The 23,436-nt window shown below is 44.0% G+C and overlaps 1 protein-coding gene across 4 annotated transcripts in view; it reads left to right on the plus strand.

The window, feature by feature from the left end:
• LOC121536674 (acid-sensing ion channel 4-A) overlaps positions 1 to 23,436 on the plus strand; it is a 148,758-nt gene that overhangs the window by 116,673 nt on the left and 8,649 nt on the right. For all 4 annotated transcript variants that reach the window (XM_041844099.1, XM_041844102.2, XM_041844101.1 and 1 more), the window contains exons 2-5: positions 20,534 to 20,678; positions 20,997 to 21,124; positions 21,231 to 21,384; positions 22,201 to 22,254. In XM_041844099.1, the coding sequence (XP_041700033.1) occupies positions 20,534 to 20,678; positions 20,997 to 21,124; positions 21,231 to 21,384; positions 22,201 to 22,254 (481 nt within the window). The remainder of the gene's footprint in view (positions 1 to 20,533; positions 20,679 to 20,996; positions 21,125 to 21,230; positions 21,385 to 22,200; positions 22,255 to 23,436) is intronic.

The raw sequence follows: 23,436 nt of genomic DNA on the forward strand, positions 1-23,436 counted from the left end.
TTTTATTTTACTTCTGCTCTTTTTTTCTGAACACTTTTTTGTTGTTGTTTTATTTTACTTTTTTATTAAAAATAAATGCACTGTTGGTTAAGGGCTGTAAGTAAGCATTTCACTGTAATGTCTGCACCTGTTGTATTCGGCGCATGTGGCCAATAAAATTTGATTTGATTTGATTTGAATGATAGTGGGATGAAAGTGTGTGTGGAATAATTCCATAGTGTATAATCAGGTTCCTCATAATTATCCTCTTGATCTCTACAGTATGTTTGCTGTGAAGCATGCGTTCAAGGTTGATTTTAAGGTCAAGAAGGACCAACACAAACATCAGCCGTACACTGCTGGTATGTCCTATATCGCCTGTAACCACAGAACATCGGCCCGAATTTTATCTCAATTTCCTGACGATTCTACATGTTCGTTGACACCCAGCAGGTGATCTACTGCACACGGCCGACCTGGTCTGTCTTATATTGTATTATTTATTTATTAAGCATTTTGACCTCTAAGTAATTTACCCTATGTTAAGCATTAATATTACTTTATTAACCTGACTCCTGTTAATCAGCCATTACACAGCACTTATTCTCATTTAATGGAGGAAATAAGGCAACATTGAAAAACATGCCTTGAAATGCAGCAGTTGAATGTACTGTAGCCGTTTTGAAAATCGGTTCCTATATCTGCATTGTGAAGTTGTGGAATGTCATTGCTCAAGTGTAAAAACGTTGCATTTCTTTTGTAATTACATTTTTTTCCTTCAATTATAATAGTTGTTTTTTATGCTTTATCACACACAGTTAAGAAACATTACACGTAGCTTGTACAGCTTGCCAATAAATAGAGCGGCAGGGAAAAAAGTGCGACTTTGATGAATGGTCATTTGCAGCTCTTCCGCTTGTTTGTTCATCCATTGCTTTGTTGTCCCCCACGATGAAATCGGGGAGGGGACTGTGGATCTGTCTCTGTCCGTTAGTACGTTCGTTTGTTAGTCACACACGATATCTCAGACAGCATTGGCCCGATTTTGACGAAACTTGGGTGAATGATGCGTATTGCCATAGAGATCTGGCATTATTACACTGTTTGTCCAGATGGTGGCGCTATAACAAGATATTGAAAATGTAGACTTTGAAAGGTCACGTCCCTCACTGCGTTTGACCTAAAGTCATGAAATTCGGTACATAGGTCCCTCTCCTCACAAGGAACAAATTTGCCTCAGGGACCCATAAGGTCCACCATGATGGATTTTCCACCATTTCGAATTTTGTGAAAAACTCTTAAAACGCACCGAATGACCGATCTGCATAAAACTTGATATATGGCATCTATGGACAAAGGTCTCTCAACGCAATATTTTCCAGACTAGTACCTAAAACAACATGGCCGCTATTGACCAATAAACATTCACGTGGCCGTGGTCTGGTACATAAATGCATATAAATCAGTCAAGGATATTCATATTGTAACAACATTTGGTACACATGTTGCAAACACTGTCAAGACTCAACATATGCAAGAATATTCATATCAACCTCATGGTGGCGATATAACGGGCACATGTTTATATCTCTTGATCTGTTTGACTCAGAGTGATGAAAGTTGGCACACATCTCAGGGATATATCTAGCTAACCCATGCTATATCTCAGACACCACTGGCCCAATTTGGACAACATTTGGCTGAATGATGCATCTTGCCATAGAGATCCGACACTTACAAAATTACACGGATTGGCTCAAGGGTTCGCTATAATAATCAAATGTACGTACGGTAGTCACACACAATGTCTCAGACACCACTGGCCTGACTTTGACGAAACTTGAGTGAATGATGCGTCTTGGGGGACGACGTGTTTACTGTTGTTTACCCTTGTTTAAACAAGACCAAGGGAGGAAGCCGGAGTGTTTCACTGAGCAGAGGGGCATGGTTGCTTGGATTATCTGTTACCATTGCTTTTATAAGGGTCTTTCTTGACACCAGACACCCTTCAAACATCAATATCAGATGTCTGCTATTCCCCTTGGGTAAGTTCAGCTGAAGACTTTCCATCCCCGTATGAAGCCTTGCTGGCAGACATGGAGGCATTATGGGAATCCACTGACATATATTGTTTTATCCCCATGCACACACAGATAGTTTAACACATTGGATCCAGTCCCGATTAGCTGGAGATGCTTTATTTACAGTAGGTGAGAGTAGGTGAGAGAGCAGCGCTGTACAAGCTGTAGAGACATCAAGGCCAACATAAGTAGTTTGTCTGTGTTCAGGCTCATTCATTCCATCTTTTAAAATGATCTTGAAAAAAAAAGCCACTGTAAATGAGTGATTGTAGATTTCCTCAGGAAAGTGGTCATACAGTAGGCCTATGTTAGCAACAAATTTTTTGGGGACTTTTCAACCTATGGTGACTAGCAATGTGATTATGGTAAAAGGAATAAATGCAACAGGGATACTTCAGGACTTTGGCAATGAGGCCCTTTATCTGCTTCCCCAGAGTCAGATGAACTTGTTGATACCATTTTTATGTCTCTGTGTCCAGTACGAAGGAAGGTAGAGGTAGCAGCAGATACTCATAGACTTTCAATCATTGCAGTAACGCTAGTTAGCAATTGCGCTAGCGCTAGTTAGCAACGTCCTTCTCGCCTTGGTGTCTATTATAGGAAAATAAATAGCAGGAATTTAGACTATCTCATTTCCTAGGAAATTCATGTAACTTTAACAGTCTGAATCCACAGGATGTCAGAGACTAACCGCTTACAAATGGATTTGTCAATGACATAATACTGTAAATAAAACAAAATCATTAAGCACCCTTATTGAACATTTTTGTTTTGAATGCTCATTGTGACAAGGCTATTTTGTTTTATTCCCTGTATGGGATTTAATAGCGTCTTCACTGCTCACCGAAAATGTTCTACCCTAATATCCAGTTTAAATTGGATTTGACAGAAAATTGTACACCCATTTACCTTGAGGGAACTATCCAACGATGAGGAGAAAAAAACTGTAAAAAGAATTGCTGCTTGTATGCAAGTGTCTCACTGCTTATGTGTTCGTATCATCATCATTGATCATCATCTCTGGTGTTGGTACAACACAGTGGATCCTTTTCACTCAGAAGTAATTTCCCCTCACTTGACCCATGCATCAGTTTGACCTCCAACTCATCTTCCCCCAAGAGCAGAATAACATCAGCGCTAGCTCTGTGAGGTTTGGCTGTAGATAAAAGCAAATGTGGGTCATCATTGCTCAACACCAGCGAGATCAAATCCACATTGACAGTTAGCGCCGTAACCGCAGGAGCCCTTCCAATATGTGTAGACCTGTGTATACTAGGCGAGTCCTTCACCTGACATTAGTAGTCTACTCACCTGTGACAACATTCATACCAGTATGGGGTTGCCGTTAAAACAAAATATAAAGAGTTCACACATATTTACCTTACTAATCCTCACAGAGAAGTCTGGCACAGAACACCCAACAGCTTTGAGGTGAGTTTTCAGAGACTTGACCAGTATGAAGTAGTATCCTTTTTATCAGAATGTTAGCCGCCTTGGGGTGTTATTGACTGACCACAGACTCGCCCTTGATGTTTTGGGAGCGTCACAGGCCTCTTGGAAAAAAATATTATTGTGTCTCATGATCCCAATTTGGCAGCTCAAGAGTCCACATGCCAAACATCTGTGAGGATGGCACCCAGCCTTGCTGCTAATAGCCCATCATATATCTGGACCTGGCTGGATTGGACAGCTCCTCCACCACTCTTTGATGTGTTGACCATAGAGTTGGATAGAGGGCATGTCTTTGCATCTTTCGCATAATGGCTTCTTAACCCAGAGGAAGTCACACCCAGCTGTCTACTTCAAAATGGTGAAAGTTGTCAATGGCGCTGGCCATGCTAAAACAGGAACCCAATTTCAAATGGACCCCTAGACCTTTCGCCCTATGCACTTGTGGAGATCTGAGAGGATTTGACCGGTGCAATCCATTTGGTAATAGCTCCACCTTGTCCTCTGATAGGATAGGTTGAAGTTCCACCATATTGCTTATACCAATCAAATCCTCTTAGATCTCCACAAGTGCAGAGGACGTAGGGTCTAGGGGTCCATTTGGGAATGGGCCAGGCTTTGTGGAAAGTGCGCCCTCCATCTAACTCTATGGTGTTCACAAAGATCACAGTGGTGGCTAACACTAGATCCCCACCATCATGCTAACCAAAGAAAGTAATTCAAATGTGCAAAATGTGTCTTTCACTAACTTCCACACGTTCTAAGAACAAGTGTATAGGCCTGAGTAAAGATTCTGCTCGGAGGCGCAGTCCGATGATTCATAGACCATGGACCACACTGGTCCCCAGAATCATTAATATTACAAGGTAAACATTGTTTCCTTATTCATGTTAAGCCCACCAAAACAAGAGGTTTGGGTAAGCCTGATATGTTGCGCTTATTGCACCACCTTGTGAATAAATATAGTGTTGCATGTCTATTTTGTAATATCACAACATGGGCTATGGTGATCTATAAGTATTCTATTTATAACGTATTTAATAACATTTGTTATAGATGTGTAATAATGCTGGGTGAGGTAATTTTCCTAAATTACCATAATCCTTACATTTATAATGAATGTGTTCAGTCTAGGTCTAGACTCTAAAAGGACCATTGACTAATGAACGAAAAAAATACTTATTAAACCCCTGAACACCATATACTGTATACTGATGAGTTATGTAGTGGTAATGTAATAGTTGCTGTTCTTCCAATACGGAATTGTCAGTCCTTAACAAATATTGTTTTCCCAGACTTCCTTCCCAGAGAAAGAAAAACAGCCGCGACGGTGTCTCACATCTGATGAATACCAAATAAAACGTTTGCCAGGCAAAAGTGGAGCCCGGGTACGCTGGTGACGGCGGCAGGAGTAGTTTTCTAGCGGTTGCACCAGGGAGGTGGGAGATTGAGAGCTGGGGAAATGAAGGTCTATGATAACGAGAGAGGTGCCTTAATTAAAATAGAAAATCTAAACGGCAGCAAGAAAACAAAGTCGACAGTTAGACAAATGCCTCAGGCAGGGCTGTGTTCTGCGCTCTATGCCCAGGGCCGATTTCTCTTCTCCCTTTCAAGCTCTATCAAATATTACCAAACAGAATCACTGATAAGAACAAAGAGCAAATTGACCCAAAGGGAATAGCCTGGCACTTATTTGATAAACGTGGATTATATAAGTCTGGTGAGGACCCTTGTGACCTACGATAACATGCAGTCAGCAGTGCTGTAGTAGTAATCTGCTCCAGTCCTTTCATCCACGCAATGATCCTGACCATCCAAGTGGAAAAAAGAGCCAGAGATTGTAACTATAATGCCATGGGCAAGAAAAGGCACATAAGTCAACTGTCACAAATGGTTAGTGTAGTTTAGACACATGATGCATAATCCAATAAACAAATTTGCTAATTTGAATACAGATCTGAAAGAATGATATGACTACAGAAGTAGTCATATAAATGAAGAACATACTATATCTAATGTTACCCAATGCTACATTTATAGAAGCCTTTGGGTGTTTTAAAAATGGGAAGATTTAATCATTTGATTTATAGAGGAGATCAGGGGGGCATCGTTTCTGTGCCCAATCGGTTGTTTCAGTCCTCCAAGACATTTAACAAAGCTTTACAAGCAAGGGAGGACTCATTTCCATTACCGGCAAAGACTGCTTAGAGAATTGTATGCCTCTGGTGATAGAAATTAATAGATCTCCGTTATATTAGTGGTATCTAATCACATTTCCAAATGGCTCATTTGTGTGCCTGTGTACGCTGTTGGATGTTGGCACACTCTGTCAACACTGTCAAGGTAGATTTCCCCCCATCTGTCTGAGCTGTTGTCTGCGTCCCAAATGACATCCTGTTCCCTACATAGTGCAGTACTTTTGATCAGAGCCTCATGGTGCCATTTGTGACGCAGACTTTGTCGAGTGCACATGTGCTGCTCCATTAGCCTGTTATAATCCAACATGAGGAGAGGAAGGAGGGCTATACAGCCTGCTAGTTTCTGATGAAGTTGTCTATACCATTTTTATGTCTCTGCGTGCAGTTTGAAGGACGTTGCTAACTAGTGCTAGTGCAGTTGCTAACTAGCGTTAGCTGACTGAAAGTCTATGGGTATCTGCTAACATGCTAGCAGATACCCATAGACTTCCAGTCATTGTGCTAACGCTAGTTAGCATTGGCTCGCGAAACTACCTCTAAATTGGTTCATACTGGACAGAGAGACATAAAAATGGTATCCATGAGTTCATCTGACTCTGGAGAAGTAGATAAAGGGCCTAATATTGCTAAAATCCTGAAGTAGCCCTTTAACAATATGTGTATTCTAAGAAGTATAGTGCCCATGTTTTCCTTCATTCTTATTTTTGTGGTTGAGTGAGGGAGATCGGAAACAAAAGAAAAGTCCCAGATTATTATTTTTTTATCAATACAGTAATTTATATTTCAGCACCCCCCATATACTGTATATTTACCAGGATATGGATGATTAACCACACTGTTAAAAGATAATATAACGGAACGTTTGCAAATATAGATGGCACTTAGTGCACTGAGTCATATATTCAACAGTGATTAGAGACTCGATAGTTTGATAAAGTATAATCTCACCGCTGTGGCGTCTGTCCTATATAAATTACTAAAAATCTCAAATTAAAATAATGAGATATAATACCGTCATAATCCACTCTGGTTTTAAAGTGATGGAGAGGGATAGGCCACCACTCAAGCGATGCTGCCAGTCAGTTGTTTAATGAAGTTAGGAATTTATATACAATAAATGTAATGTGTCCGATAGTGTGCCAAAGTGGTGCCCTAGACGCCGATTTGAGTGGCTTACCCCTGAGACAGGAGCTAATGGTGCAGAACCTTGCGTGCCTCTCATTCCTATCCACACTGTTTAGACGTTACGTTTCAATGTCTCCTCCGTTTTAGCCAGTATCTGTGTAATATAATATAATATGCCATTTAGCAGACGTTTTTATCCAAAGCGACTTACAGTCATGCGTGCATACATTTTTAGGTATGGGTGGTCCCGGGGATCGAACCCACTACCCTGGCGTTACAAGCGCCATGCTCTACCAATTGAGCCCTATGGGCCCTGTTCAAAAGTACACTATATAGGGAATAGGGTGCTATTTGAGATGCCTTCTCTGTTCCCTCAATGAGAGTGCTTCCTTCTCCCCAGTATGTTGAGATCTTAAAAGCATTGACCCATGACAAATCTCATATGTTTCATGTTGCCCTTGATAGACTCTAATTGCATACTTTGATTCCGGATTATTTTATCATTAAGTGACTAAACTGCAGTCTAGCTGCCACTGCACCTTGAGCAGTGAGGTAGAACCGCCGCCCTTAGTTCCTAATTTCCTCTGGCACCTAGCTACTGTATGTGCAATTCAGGCGGTTGTGAGACTTCATAGATGTCCTTACTCAATCAGTCCTGCCTTGCAACTTAACACAAACGCTACCAACCAAGACATGTCTCCAAATAGGGTTGCAAAATTCTGCTAATATTCCCAAAATTCCCAGGTTATGCAGAAATCCTGGTTGGAGGATTTCAGATTTCCTGCTTATTCCCTCCTGATTCCGTGAATCTTCCGAGCGGGATTTCTGGAAAACCTGGGAAAGTTTTGGGAAGTTACCAGAGTTTTGCAACCCTACTTGCAACTTAACACAAGAGCAACCAACCAAAAGACAAGATATGTCTCCAAAGGTTTTGCAGCTCTCATGTAAATATTCCACCAATGTATGCCACTGTGTGATCCCTAGCACTCTGCCAGAGGTCTGTAATGAAGCCATTAAACCAGGGAACGTTCTGTCTCACCCTTAAACCCGCGTGAGCCACCCTTAATGGGACTCAACTGCCAATCAGCCATGCAGCATGTTCCACTACCCTCTGAAATGAATTCCAATCCTCCTCCTCATCCATATACAAAGAGCCCCGGCCGCTGACACACGGTCACATGCTAGGAGAAGCGCTCAAGCGATTCTTGTGGGTTATTTAAAAGGAAAGCGCCCGGGAACTGTCAGATGACTGTCATAAAGCAAGTGGTGAGCCTCTTAATGTATTTAAAATGGAGAGACAATGGGAGAAAGAAAGCAATTTAAGGATAAAACAATGCCAAAACACTGTTAATGGCCTGATAATAAGACCAATTAAGTTGGGTGCTAGAACAGGATAGATTTATGCAAATGAGATGTAGCTAGGCAACTTTCCAAAGCAAAGATACTGCTACGGACTTGGGTTGCATTTTAATGTGGATACCATGTAACTATCCAGCTGTTCATGTGGATGTTGGCCTATTTGTATCCTTTTTAAATTTCTAACCTATAGAGATGTCCCTCAGCAGAGGATGAGAATGTCAAATGAACCAACGACCGAGATAAGGTTCACTTATTTATTAGGAAAATAGACATGTCACATCATGCATACCACAGCAGCAGCTGCATAGGTCAGTTTCCAGCACCTTCTGGTTTACACATGTGCAGTATGTCCCTTACATCTCTTCACGTTCTTGTCAATGATTGGCTTACAGGGTTGTCTGTTAATAGATATGGCCAATACCTTGACACCTCCTCCTTAAAGATACTTACCCATTTCCTGCTTTGTCAACCATACTATCTGTAATGTCAACATTAAGATATCAATTCAACTCAAACTTCAAGTTGCTTACAGTAACTTCCAAAATAAGCAAGTCTATCAGCATTAGACATCTTTTCTCTTCGTTTAACTGACCTCTCCATACTCTGCTGATCATCAATTTAAACTTGAACAACTGTAACACAATAAACATTATTGTACACCGTTTGCATTGCCTGCTTGTAGCTGCGCTGTTTTTCAGACTATTATTCAGACTGTTAAACAGTCACCACTAGCCAACCTCCGCCCAGTACCCTGCCCTGAACCTTAGTCACTGTTACTAGCTGGCTACCACCCGGTACTCTACCCTGCACCTTAGAGACTGCTTTTCCCTATGTACATAAAGTCGTTGAACACTGGTCACTTTAATAATGTTTACATACTGTTTTACCCACTTTGTATATGTATATGCCGTATTCTAGTCATGAATCATCCTATATAACTGCTGCTGTACTCACCTTTTCTATTCATATACTGTCCATACTGTCTATACACACCATTATATTGTCAAGGTAGATGTAGGTGGGTGTGGGTGGAATCAGGCGCAGGACGCAGTACGTTAGTCCAACAGACTTTAGTGATGCACAGCAAAACAAACACGAAATAACTGCCCTGAGGCAAAAGCTCCGCACGTAGGCGAAAACACAAGCGCACAAAACAGGTGCGACAAAGTACTCCAAAACTAAGGAGCAAAATAGCTCAACCGAGCAAACAGCAATAATCCAGCCTACCGGCACGACAGTAAAACAATCACACACAACACTAGACAAACACAACGAGAACTTATAGGACACTAATTACACTAAACGATAACAGGTGTACAACAATCAGACAAAAGCAAACGAACATAGAAACATACAACGGTGGCAGCTAGTATTCGGAGACGACGAACGCCGAAGCCTGCCCGAGCAAGGAGAGAGGCAGCCTCGGCCGAAACCGTGACAGTACCCCCCCTTGACGCGCGGCTCCAGACGTGCGCCCGACTCCGGCCTCGGGGACGACCAGGAGGACGCGGAGCAGGGTGCGTCGGGTGCCCACGATGGAATTCCGTCAAGAGAGACGGGTCCAAAATGTCTCTCCTCGGCACCCAGCACCGCTCCTCCGGGCCGTACCCTCCCACTCCACTAGATATTGGAGACCCCCCATCCGACGCTCTCGAATCCAAGATGGACCGTACGGAGTACGCCGGTGCCCCCTCGATGTCCAATGGGGGGCGGAGGAGTCTCCTGATCTCACTTTCTTGGAGTGGGCTAGCTACCACCGGCCTGAGAAGAGACACATGGAACGAGGGGTTAATACTCTTATACTCAACAGGTAGTTGTAATTTGTAACACACCTCGTTCAACCTTCTCAGGACTTTAAATGGCCCTACAAACCGCCGACCCAGTTTCCGAGCAGGGCAGGCGGAGGGGCAGGTTTCTGGTAGAGAGCCAGACTCGATCACCAGGTGCGTACACCAGTCCCTCACTGCGGTGGAGATCGGCGCCGCCTTATGACGTCGGAGGGCCCGCTGCAGGTGGACGTGTGCAACATTCCATGTCTCCTCCGAGCGCGCGCGCCACTCATCCACCGCAGGAGCCTCGATCTGGCTCTGCTGCCAAGGTGCCAGAACCGGCTGGTAACCTAACACACATTGAAAAGGGGTTAGGTTAGTGGAGGAATGGCGTAGGGGAATTCTGGGCCATCTCGGCCCAGGGAACGACCTTTGCCCACTCCTCCGGCCGGTCCTGGCAGTATGTTCTAAGAAACCTACCCACATCCTGGTTCACGCGTTCCACCTGCCCATTACTCTCCGGGTGGTAACCCGAGGTGAGGCTCACCGAGACCCCCAACCGCTCCATAAAAGCTCTCCAGACTCTGGAGGTAAATTGGGGACCTCGATCAGACACAATGTCCTCGGGTACCCCGTAGTGCCGGAACACATGGGTGAATAGTGCTTCGGCGGTTTGCAGGGCAGTAGGAAGGCCCGGCATAGGGAGCAAACGACAGGCCTTAGAAAACCGGTCCACAACGACCAGTATAGTGGTATTCCCCTGTGAAGGAGGAAGGTCAGTGAGGAAATCCACCGAGAGGTGAGACCATGGTCGTTGTGGAACGGGCAGGGGTAGTAACTTACCCCTAGCCAGATGTCTAGGCGCCTTACACTGGGCGCACACCGAGCAGGAGGAAACATAAACCCTAACATCCCTCGCCAACGTGGGCCACCAGTACTTGGTACTAAGACAGTGCACTGTCCGGCCGATACCAGGGTGTCCAGAGGAGGGTGACGTGTGAGCCCAATAGATCAAACGATCCCGAACCTCGAGCGGAACGTACTTCCGACCCTCCGGGCATTGAGGTGGACTAGGGTCGGTGCGTAACGCCCGCTCGAGTTCGGCATCGACCTCCCACACTACCGGTGCCACCAGACAAGACTCCGGCAGTATGGGAGTGGGCTCCACGGACCTCTCCTCCGTGTCATACCGCCGAGACAGTGCGTCTGCCTTACCGTTTTGTGACCCAGGGATGTACGTGATCTTAAATGTGAAACGGGTCAAAAACATATTCCACCTCGCCTGGCGAGGGTTCAGCCTCCTCGCTGCCCGGATGTACTCCAGGTTACGGTGGTCTGTCAAAATGAGGAAAGGGTGTTGAGCCCCCTCAAGCCAGTGCCTCCACACCTTTAGGGCCTGTACCACGGCTAACAACTCCCTGTCCCCCACGTCATAGTTTCGCTCCGCCGGACTGAGCTTCTTGGAATAAAAGGCACAGGGGCGGAGCTTAGGTGGCGCGCCGGACCGTTGCGACAGCACGGCTCCTATACCGGCCTCTGACGCGTCCACCTCTACCTGAAATGGCAAAGAGGGATCCGGATGCGCCAGCACCGGAGCCGAGGTAAACAGGTCCTTCAGCCTCCCAAACGCCCTGTCCGCCTCGGCTGACCACTGCAGACGCACCGGACCCCCCTTCAAAAGAGACGTTATGGGAGCTGCCACCTGTCCAAAACCCGGATAAACCTCCGGTAATAATTCGCAAACCCCCAAAAACTGCTGCACCTCCTTCACAGTAGTTGGCGTTTGCCAATTACGCACGGCTGACACCCGGTCTACCTCCATCTTCACCCCCTGACGCAGACAACTGATAACCCAAAAAGGAGACCGACTCCTGGAAGAACAGACACTTCTCTGCCTTGACATACAGGTCGTGCTCCAACAGTCTCCGCAACACTCGGCGCACCAGGCCCACATGCTCGACTCGGGTAGGTGAGTACACGAGAATGTCATCGATGTACACGACCACCCCCTGCCCCTGCATGTCCCTGAAGATCTCATCCACGAATGATTGGAAAACTGAAGGAGCGTTCATCAACCCGTATGGCATGACAAGATACTCGTAATGGCCCGAGGTGGTACTAAAGGCTGTCTTCCATTCATCGCCCCCCCTAATGCGCACCAAGTTGTACGCGCTCCTGAGATCTAATTTAGTGAAGAAACGCGCCCCGTGCAATGACTCCGTCATGGTCGCAATCAGCGGGAGTGGATAACTGTACTTCACCGTGATCTGATTGAGACCACGGTAATCAATGCACGGGCGTAATCCTCCATCCTTTTTCTTCACAAAAAGAAACTCGAGGACGCAGGGGAAGTGGAAGGCCGTATGTATCCTTGTCTCAGAGATTCGCCTATGTACGTCTCCATAGCTCTCTTCTCCTCCTGAGACAGAGGATACACATGGCTCCGTGGGAGCGCAGCTCCTGCCTGGAGGTCTATCGCACAATCTCCCTGCCTATGGGGAGGCAACTGCGTCGCCCTCGACTTACTGAACACAATAGCCAAATCCCCATACTCAGGGGGAACGTGCAATGCGGGCACCTGGTTTGGACTCTCCACCGAGGTAGCCCCTATGGAAACGCCTAAACATCGACCCACACACTGGGCAGACCACTCCATCAGAGCCCTCTCCTGCCACGAAATCGATGGGTTATGGGTACTCAACCAGGGCATGCCCAGCACCACCGGATACGCAGGCGAGTCGATCAGAAATAGCTGGATCATCTCCTGATGACCCCCTGCGCACACATCCTAAGTGGCGCAGTGACCTCCCTGATCAAGCCCGCACCCAACGGACGGCTATCTAGGGCATGAACGGGGAAGGGAACGTCCACAGGGAGAAGGGGAATCCCTAAGGCTAAACAAAGCTTCTTATCAACAAAATTCCCAGCCGCGCCTGAATCTACCAGCGCCTTATGCTGGGAATGAGGTGCTACCTGTGGAAAACGCACAGATATACAGAAATGTGCAACAGAGAGCTCTGGGTGAGTGGGGCGCCTACTCACCTGGAAGGAATCCCCAGTGCGGGACCTGTCGTCCTCTCCCCGAGGAGGCCATCCCCAGCACCTAGCCGCGGTGTGTCCTCCCCGACCACAGTTGGTGCAGGAGATGGACCCCCTCGTAAGCCGACCCCTCCTCTCTCTGGCGCCAGCGCCCCGAGCTCCATGGGGCACGGCTCGGAGGCGCTGGAGGGTGAAATGGACGGACCCCCCTCGGAACGTCCGCGGGTAGCTAGCAGGGTATCCAGCCTGATGGACATGTCGACCAACTGGTCGAACGAGAGGCTGGTGTCCCTACAGGCCAGCTCCCTACGGACGTCCTCGCGTAGACTACATCTGTAGTGATCAATGAGAGCCCGCTCATTCCACCCTGAACCCGACACAGGTGGTGCTTGAAGATGCCGGCGATTTGTCCTTTTCTCTCCAATAACCGGAGTCCTCAGAAGGTAAGAGTGTTGGGTCACACTCTCTCTCACTATCGAAGCTGGGCCTTTCCATGTCTTTTTCCCCGTCCAGCTTGACCAGTACCGGATTCCCCGGTCTCCAAGTGGATAGATCTCGTACTCCGTGACATCTGTTAAAGTAGAAAGCATGTTGTTGTTTTGCTGCCGCATCTCGTTGCCTGATAACGGTTCTGTTTTGCCATTTCGGGTATAGGTTCTTTTCCAGTGTAGGTAGTGTTGTCCATCCCATCAGCAGCTCTGCTGGGCTCGCACCTGTAGATGTAGCTGTTGTCGCTCTGTAGCTCCTGAGAGCTAACAGTGGGTCATCTTGCTGTAAGATCCGTTTTGCTGTCTGGATTGCACATTCAGCATGTCCATTCCCATGCAGGTTGTGAGGGCATGAGGTTATGTGCTCAAAGTTTTACTGTTTAATCAACTATCCAGGCTTCCCTGGTATACTGGGGTCCATTATCACTGACTATTTGGGTCGGAACCTCGAACCTGCCGAATGTCACTTTTAGTTTAGCTATAACCTGCCGTGTTGTTGTAGTAGGCAGATGTCTCTAAGTAGTGTGAATAATAGTCTGACACTACGAGATAGTTTTGATCTTTATACTCACACAAGTCTGTGCCTATACGCTGCCTGGTCGCTCCGGGAGTGAGTGGCTCTTTCTGTGAATGTTTTGCATGTCTCACAACAGAACTTGCATGACAGTACTTTGCTTTTGATATCCAATGATAAACCTGGCCACCACACTGATGTTTTTGCTCTTTCTCTGCATTTAGTTAGTCCCTGAAGCCCATCATGAATATGTTCTAGTAATACTTGTCTCATTGCATCAGGTTTGACAATGCTATTGCCTAGTATAATCAGCCCCTCAGTGACTGATAAAGCATCTTTCATAGGATAATAGTCTTTCACTGTTGCTGGGATACTTTTAGAATGTTCTGGACAGCCTTGTTTTATTAGTCTCTGTACAGGGTAGGCTGTCAATCACTGTGTTGTCGTGACCAGTGACATCAGCTGACGTTGTGCTCTGCTCCCTGCACAGTGGGCTGCGTGATAGAATGTCTGCCACTACCAAAGTTTTACTGGGTGCATATTCTGCTGTTGCCCCGAATCGCATCAATCTCAGTAAAAGTCTCTGACATCTTATTGGCACTGCATCTAAGTCTTTGCTATTTATCAATGGAATTAGGGGTTTACGGCCTGTTATTAGTCTGAATCTGTAAATGCCAATAAGGTACTTTTGGAAATGTTCACATGCTCCGAACAGTATGCAACAGGTTTCCAGCTGTCCCCATGGAGCTGTAGCATTACTCCGCCTACTCTATAACAGCTCACATCAGCTGACACTGCAGTTGCCCTCTGACTGTTGACAGGTCTGGAATGTATTTCCCCATGTACTTTATCATGCCCAGGACTCTTTTCAGCTCCTGCACATTGGTTGCTTGGTCGATCGGAGATGGCTCATACCTTTTCTGGGTCTGGCCGGATCCAATTCTTGTTCACGATGTGTCCCAGGAAGTGTAGCTCACTTTTCCTAAACACGCACTTGTCCTTGTTCAACTTCAAACCGGTCTGTTCGATTCATTCCAGGATGAGCTTCAGTCGCTCATCATGCTCTGTCATGCTACTTCCATAAACAATGACGTCATCCATATATACTGAAACGCCCTCCAGACCTACAGTAGCAATAGTAAAGGAATTTTGGTACTAATTCCAAAAGGGTGACGTTAAAAACCGTTTTGTCTGAATGGCGTTAGAAAATTTGTTAGAAGGCTACTCTCGCTGTGTAATGTTATTTGCCAAAAACCACTCGCTGCGTCTAATGATGAGAACACAATGGCACCTCTTAGTTTGGCTAGTGTTTCCTCAGTAGTAGGCAATATGAATCGCTCTCTTTTCACAATCTCGTTTCACAAAAGTTTCTGCAGACCAACGCATATGCATACTTTACCGTTCGGTTTCATCACTGTCACCATTGGTGCACACAAATCTGTGGGTTGTGTCACTTTCGCAACGTTGTTTTCTTCCATTCTTTTTTGTATCAACGGCGCCTAGGTAGTATGCGTTCTCACTCTCGTAATTGTTTGTAACCTCCCAGTGGCTCCCAGTGTCCCTAGTTGTTGCATCTCCTGCACACCGAATCTGCCGCTGGGCACCTAGATGCCTCCTTGTGCTGAGCTTTACTGCATTTTACGCATCTGCTTTGACTTGGTGTTCTCTCTCCTATTGCCTCTGTCGTGTCTCTTTCTTTCCAGACGTTTGTCATTCCTCCGTGCCGAACGTCGGTGGAATACCTCTTGCACACTGCATGTTGCCGATCCCTGATGTGTTCATTTCTGTGCTCACCGAAGTCACAGTTCTTTGTGAGGTTGTAGAGTGCTCTGATGAACATTTCAGCTTTCTCCCCCAGTTTCTGTACTCGCTAGTAGAAGCATGCCTTCTCATGGATTACATTTTTCTTAGGCACGAAGTACTCTTCAAACTTAGCTAGCATTATATTGCAGTCATCTTTTCATTTTCGTCGAATGTGAATGTCTTAAAATATTTTTTGCCTCTGGGCCCATAGAGTATATGAGTGTGCTCACTTAAATGTTGCCATCTTCTTCACTTAGCTTGGTAGCTATTCTGTAACGCATGAATCGCTGGTGCCACGTGGCAGGTTAAACTCTGCATTTTGTTATTTCGTTCAGTTTCTTCCCCTTTTACCTGACTGCTTCTGACACCATGTCAAATGAACCAACGACCAAGATAAGGTTCACTTGTTTATTATGAAAACAGACATGTCACATCATGCACAGCACAGCAACAGCTGCATAGGTCAGTATCCAGCACCTTCTGGTTTACACATGTGCAGTATATCACCTTTACTAGTGCCCCGTCTAATCCAATCGCATGGTTATATGCAAATACAAGAGGCCGCGTCTTACCCAATAACATCAATGCAAATATCCTCTGCAGAACCTTGGGACAAGCAGGCAGAAAAAAACAGAAAGATTTGACCGCAGTTCAACTGTTAATATCACAGATAGCAGGAGCTTAGTTAAAAAAAGTTGACGCTGAAAATCGTATATTCAAAGACGAGCGGACAGAAAAGTATGTATTAATTCTCCCCGCAACTAGCACAAAACCTGTGCCTGATATGCAGCGAGTCCGTAGCCCTCGTGAAAAGTGCAAATGTTAAGCGCGATTATAGTAATTTCGATCAGACGTATCCCCTGAACACGGAGGTGAGTACAAACGAGATTAACCAACTCGAATCCCAATATGAGAAATCCACCAAAGTCCTTGTCAATTCCCTGACAGCCCAACAACGTGCAATGGAGTGTTCACTGAGGATAGCTTGGGTTTTGGGAAAACCCCAAAAAACCTTTTCTGATGTTGAGGTGGTAAAATAATGCATGTGTGAAGTTGCTGACAGCTTGCTTGAAGGTAAACAAAAAGATGAGCTCAGGGAAAATATCAAACAGATCCCACTGTCAGATTCCACAGCAATTAGGAGAACTGAAATATTAGCGGAAGATTTAGTAACTCCACAACTTGATGAGGCCATTCAGAATTCACCATGCATTTCATTAGCTGTGGATGAATCAACAGATAACACTGATAATGCCCAGCTTCTGGTGTTTGTCAGATTTTATAATGAAACAAAGAAGTAATTCTGTGAGGAGCTGTTGGGCTTAACAAATCTAGAAGCACACGGGGAGAGGATATCCATGAGGCCATCAAAGGGATGCTGACAAAAAGGGGTATAGATCTGAAGTCAGTGGTCTCCATCACCACAGATGGAGCTCCAGCCATGATAGGAAGTGGGAGGGGACTAGTTGCACGTTTGAAAGAGGACCACCCTGACTTGACATCATACCACTGCATCATCCATCAATCTGTCCTGTGTGCCAGTCTGGGAAAATAGTATTCTGAGGTCATGACAACGACAATAAAACTGATAAACCTTTTGAGAGCAACATCATCCCTACAACAGCGCCTGCTACAAGGCTTTCTGACAGAGGCCAATGCCAGTTTTGCTGACTTACTACTGCACAACAATGTCAGATAGCTCAGCAAAGGCAGGGTTTCGGAACACTTTTGGGCCATTCGGGAGGAAATCAAAGCTTTCTTATCAGAGTAAAAGAGTGACAAGGCAACTCAGTTTTCTGAGTTTTTGGAAGATGAGGAGAAAATGGAAACAGTTGGATTTTTGACAGACATTACATCACACCTTAATTAACTGAATTTTAAGCTGCAGGGACGGGACAAGACAGTGTGTGATAAGATATCAGCAGTCCGGGCTTTCCAGAAGAAATTTAAGCTTTTCAAGAATGATCTCCAGGGAGAACTTGTCCACTTCCCCAATCTTCTGGTGCAAACGCAGGGAGACAAAGATGTTCCAGTGTCTCAGAGTTGCTCTCACACCATTTGTGCCAAAGTTCAAAGCATTGATAGGAGACAGAAAGTGTAATTTCTTTCATTGATGGAAGGGCAAGGCCCAGAGTGACTTATACATGAATACTGCATGGCCCACAGTGACTTTCTGTGCATTCAGATTATTTTTGTTAAACTCTCTTTTGTTCTCCCGAAAACATGCACTTTATTTTATAAAAAATTAAATTAAATCAAGGCCCATGTACAGTGCACATTTTGCATAGACAATTATGCAACCACTTTTGTTCTTCAGCAATGTTGATGCAATGACGCACATGTTTACATTTTAAAGAAAGAAGTTGTAATTAATTCAAATGTGTCTTATTTAATGTATTTAATGTACATTTTATATAACAACATGTTTCCTAAGTCATAGACGACTATGTTTGTTAATACGCTGTACCACAGCGCCGTTAAAGGACGATATCCATCCGGACCTTTGCCACCTAGGAACTTTGTGTCACTGGACCTCTGGTTTACAGGGTTATCTGTTAATAGATATAACCAATACCTTGACAGAGAACATCATAGAAGTTTTGTCATGAATGTAGCTATCTGTTACATTCATTAAAAGTTAACCAAGAACACTAGTCCACAACATGATTTACCTTAAAGGTGTATAGCTACAGATGCCTTTGAGAGATTATTTTAGAACTCTTGTTAGTGTGATTTGAGGATACTATGTTCCTCCTTGGAATTGACAAAGTCAGTGCTGTTACTTTGCTAAATTTGGTGCGAGATGTAACAAGGGAAAATGCTACATCAATCACACAGACTCTTGGAGAGACGCGAGAGAGGCTCTAAAGCTGAGAAATGAATCAGTGGAAGCTCTGCCAACAACCATTTCCAGGCTGAGATGATGGGAAAACTTCCCCTGCTCTCTGGGGACATCATTTGTGAACACCCCAGCATTCTCACAACACTATGTAAGAGAGTATTCTTTCTTTCTATTTTTTGTTACATTTCTAAACTTGAATCCCTCTACCGCTGGAGCCTGCTGGATCAGATCGAGTGCAGCGGTGGAGGCTTAAGTATGTCAATGAAGCAGGCTAAATCAATGATAGGTGCAGCTTACCTTCTCTGCTGCTCTCTGCCAGCCTTCCACAGATTAACCCAATTTACACTAACAGCCCATGTCAGTCAAAGACGGCGGCTTGCACACCATTGTCCTCTTCGTACACTATTGGTTTAGCCACAACTAAACTGTATGCCTTTGAAACATTTGACAACATTGTTTTGTTCCTACATACTAGGCTACCCATTTATTGAATGATCATACAGTAGATTGAAATGTTGACTTTTTTTCTGTCAAAGGAACCATATGGTGGGTGTGTACTATGTTTTAGTAAACATCCCAGTTTGGTAATAAGTGTCTGTATAAGCATTTCGCTGCACCCGCGATAACATCTGCAAATCTGTGTACGCGACCAATAAACTTTGATTTGGGCTTAAAGGGACAATCTGGGATTCAAACAACAACAAAACTGGTCTTAATGACTGCTGTGGATGGAGTACAACAGCTAACTGCAGAGCCAGATGACAGTGTACAGGTTTTATAGCTCAACCATGGCTTTGATTTGTGTGTAACTATCAGAGATCAGAGCACTCCATGTGATCTGTAAATCAGTGTGCATGTGTTGTCTCATGTTTGTCCCTAATTTAGTTAATTTATTTAATTTAGTCGCACCACTCATTATAAGGCTTGTGCTTAGGGTTGCAAAATTCCGATAATTCCCAGGATTTCCTGTTTATTCCCTCCTGTTCCGGGAATCTTCCATCAGGGCATTTTGAGAAAGTTACTGGAATTATGTAACTCTAAGTGGGCTGATATTGAAGTAAAAACAGGCTTGTTTTTACAGAAACATACTGGATTTGGCACCACTGATATTTTACTGTCAACCCTGCGGTCTCATCTGCTCATCTTGTTTGTCGTGTGATTTTCTCATCTTTCATTCTTTTGTTCTAATGCTCCACAAGGTTCATGGTGTCAAGTCAAAATAATAGACGTGTCACTTTGGATTATACTGTATTGAGATGAGGCCCATAAACAAAGGAATTATGCTTCCCTAAAAGGCTGCTGTCAAGCTTTCAAATGATTTTGTACCTCAGTTTCAAATGCTTCTGTTTTTTTATATTTTCTTATCAACGTAGATTAAAAGGAACACTTAACTTCGTGTGATCTTTTTGTGGAATCCTGAATGGATAATTTTTATCATGGTCATAAGTATGTAAAGTATATAGGTATAAGTTACAAGTTGTGTTTTTCATGTTTTTATAAGTATAGTAAAGATCAAGACTGTTGGTACAGTGGTTTGCAAAAGTATTCACCCCCCTTGGCATTTTTCCTATTTTGTTGCCTTACAACATGGAATTAAAATAGATTTTGGGGGGGTTAGTATGATTTGATTTACACAACATGCCTACCACTTTGAAGATATAAAATCTTTTTGGGGGAGAAACAAACAAGAAATAAGACCAAAACAAAGAAAACTTGAGCGTGCATAACTATTCACCGACAGAGAATGTAGACCACGTAGACAATCTTGTTTATTTTCCAGTCCATATCTTCAACTTCAACTTCACCTTATGAGTATGTCTGTCGTAGTAGAGATGAATATTGTCATGTTTATTATGACATTTCTGATATGAATATATTCTCCTGTAGGTCTACACCAGATATGGAAAATGTTATACTTTCAATGGGAACAAGTCGACGTCCAGGAAAACCAAGCAAGGTGGAATGGGAAATGGCCTGGAGATTATGTTGGATATTCAACAGGACGAGTATCTCCCCATCTGGAAAGAGACAAGTAAGCCATAAATCTAACATGTTGCTGCGGGATCTGTTTCTGTTGTCATAAATCTGAATCATGTTTGTATGGGACCCTAGTGATACATTTTTGCAATGGCAACACCATCCTGAATAATGTTTTCGTAAAATGATTACTGGAAGGGATAAATCTGTTGACAGCGCTGTTAGTCATATAATGTGATCATTGTCAGTGTCTCATTTTTCTCATGACTGAGAAAATTAGCCTTCCCCTAGGATTGATGGATAAAAGGCTGAATGAACCCGCTCTGTATGTGTGTCTTTGTACTGCATGCGCATGCCTCTTTTATCCCTGAAGATGAGACGTCGTTAGAGGCAGGGATCCGCGTGCAGATCCACAGCCAGGAGGAGCCTCCATACATCCACCAGCTGGGCTTCGGAGTCTCCCCGGGATTCCAGACGTTTGTTTCATGTCAGGAACAAAGGGTAGGCCCCAGCACCGCTTTCTCCCAGATTACCACTCCCTCCGTACTTTACTCACTTCTCCACACCGTGGCTCAGACACGGCTCTAATCAATCACTCTGTGCTTAGCTGACCTACCTGCCCCAGCCCTGGGGGAACTGCCGCTCCACCAGCGACCAGATGATCCCGGGATACGACACCTACAGCATCAGTGCTTGCCACCTGCGCTGCGAAACCAGGGAGGTGCTCCGGGAGTGCAACTGCAGGATGGTGCACATGCCCGGTAAGTAGTCTACTGTAAACCTCACTCCCCACTTGGCACAGACGTAAATCCAACGTCTATTCCACGTTGGTTCAACGTAATTTCATTGAAATGACATGGAAACAACGTTGATTCAACCAGTATGTGCCAAGTGAGTCACTGGTATTAGATATTTTTCCCTGTTAACCATTTCATGTTCCCACACTGTGTCAATATATATGTATAGGCATGGCTATAGTCCTATGTGGTATACAAATCTGCTTCTTTTAATTCCTGAATGGAGTGCCTTGATGTAAAAGCCCCTTTACAGACACACCTGACCTCTCTCCATTGAGAATATGATGAAAGATTTCCTGTGCATTCCTGCTATTCTGATCATAATGACGACTCTGCTCCTCTATGCCCCCGACTTTAATATCCCCAAATCAATCTTCCCCAATGCAAATTGAAAAGGCGACTGTTCTCAAAACATTAACTCAAAGAACATTTTGTCGTCTGCGTTGCCACACATATTTCCCGCGATTAATTGTGCTCCTGATGAATTCCTATCATTAGTGCCCCCTGCGCTGTGTTTGTCACGGTGAGAAGGTAAATCATTGATTGGTTTTTAGACTTTCTAAGTATGCCTTTGGGGTGGTGCCCCAGTGCTCCATTTCCGATGCAATCAGAGGCGGACACCCTATCCCTGGAACTCATCTTCCCACGTCTGCTTGCGTTCGTAGATGAATGATAAGCTAGTGTTCTGTTCTCAATGAGAGTTTCCAATGTTGGCAGAGATACAAGCAGCGAACATTTTGTTTTTGATTGATCAAACTCATTTCATGTTTTGTACTCCAGGAACTGCCGATATCTGCACTCCCAGTAACATCAAGTGTGTTGACAAGGCGCTTGGTAAGACATGTTTTTTTATCTATTATAATAGAGTAAAACGAGAGTGAAATCAGTAACTCAGAATGTTGATTTACTTTATAAGGAAATATTGGGTTTCAATGTATATGGGTGGAGATAGCCTGGGTAAAGATTTCAAAATGAAATTGCCTCCATGTTGGTATGTCAATTGTAGGAGCAGGAAATGTGCAAGCTGTGAGTGACAACGATGTTACCCAACTCCTTACTCAACTTCATCTCAGAGCTTTCACAATACATTGATATTCCTTCACCAATCCAATTCCATATTGTGCAGCCGACTCCCCACTGGCTGGTTCGGGTTATCTCTGTGCAGAGGTGCCTTGTCTCAAAGATATTATGATGGTCATAAAAGAGACGCTTTATTATGTGATGAGAGATATATTAGTACAATTATGATCTTCAAGCCTAATAAGCCAGACATTTAATTATCTTCTTCTTCAAAATGAATCCAAGCCCATTTAATGGGTGGGTGAGCTAAATCTAGATATATCTTACAAGAATTGCTCATATTTCTATTTGTTATATTCTCTACTCAAATAATCAGAATACATTTACCCATTGTGAAAGGTAATAACTTAAAACATTATTTATATATTTTTATTAAATAGTTGAATTTTTGTGTGCCTCAGTCCAAGAATAGATTATGTGTTGCCCCTGCATACAAATAACCTCATTATAAGAGTTATAAAATTTGAATTACTGTTATCAGGTCATGGACACTGGCCATTTTGTCCAACTGAATTGAATTTTGTCTTGAAAAGAGGGATGATTCAGTAAGCCATGTATTGTGGTCTATGTTTATGTAGTATGTGAGTTTCTTTCTGATTGTGCATATATTTGCTTTTATTGCTGTGAATGAGCAATTGTTTATGCATTCGGAAAGTATTCAGACCCCTTAACCTTCTCCACATTTTGTCACGTTACAGCCTTATTCTAAAATTAATGAAATGTTTTTAAAAATCTCATCAATCTACACACAATACCCCATAATGACAAAGCAAACACAGGTTTTCAGACATTTTTGCAAATGTATTAAAAATAAAAACAGATATACCTTATTTACATAAGTATTCAAGACCCTTTGCTATGAGACTCGAAATTTAGCTCAGGTGCATCCTGTTTCCATTGATAATCCTTGAGATGTTTCTACAACTTAATTGGAGT

The sequence above is a fragment of the Coregonus clupeaformis genome, chromosome 23, assembly GCF_020615455.1.
Source record: "Coregonus clupeaformis isolate EN_2021a chromosome 23, ASM2061545v1, whole genome shotgun sequence".
Classification (NCBI taxonomy): Eukaryota; Metazoa; Chordata; class Actinopteri; order Salmoniformes; family Salmonidae; genus Coregonus; species Coregonus clupeaformis.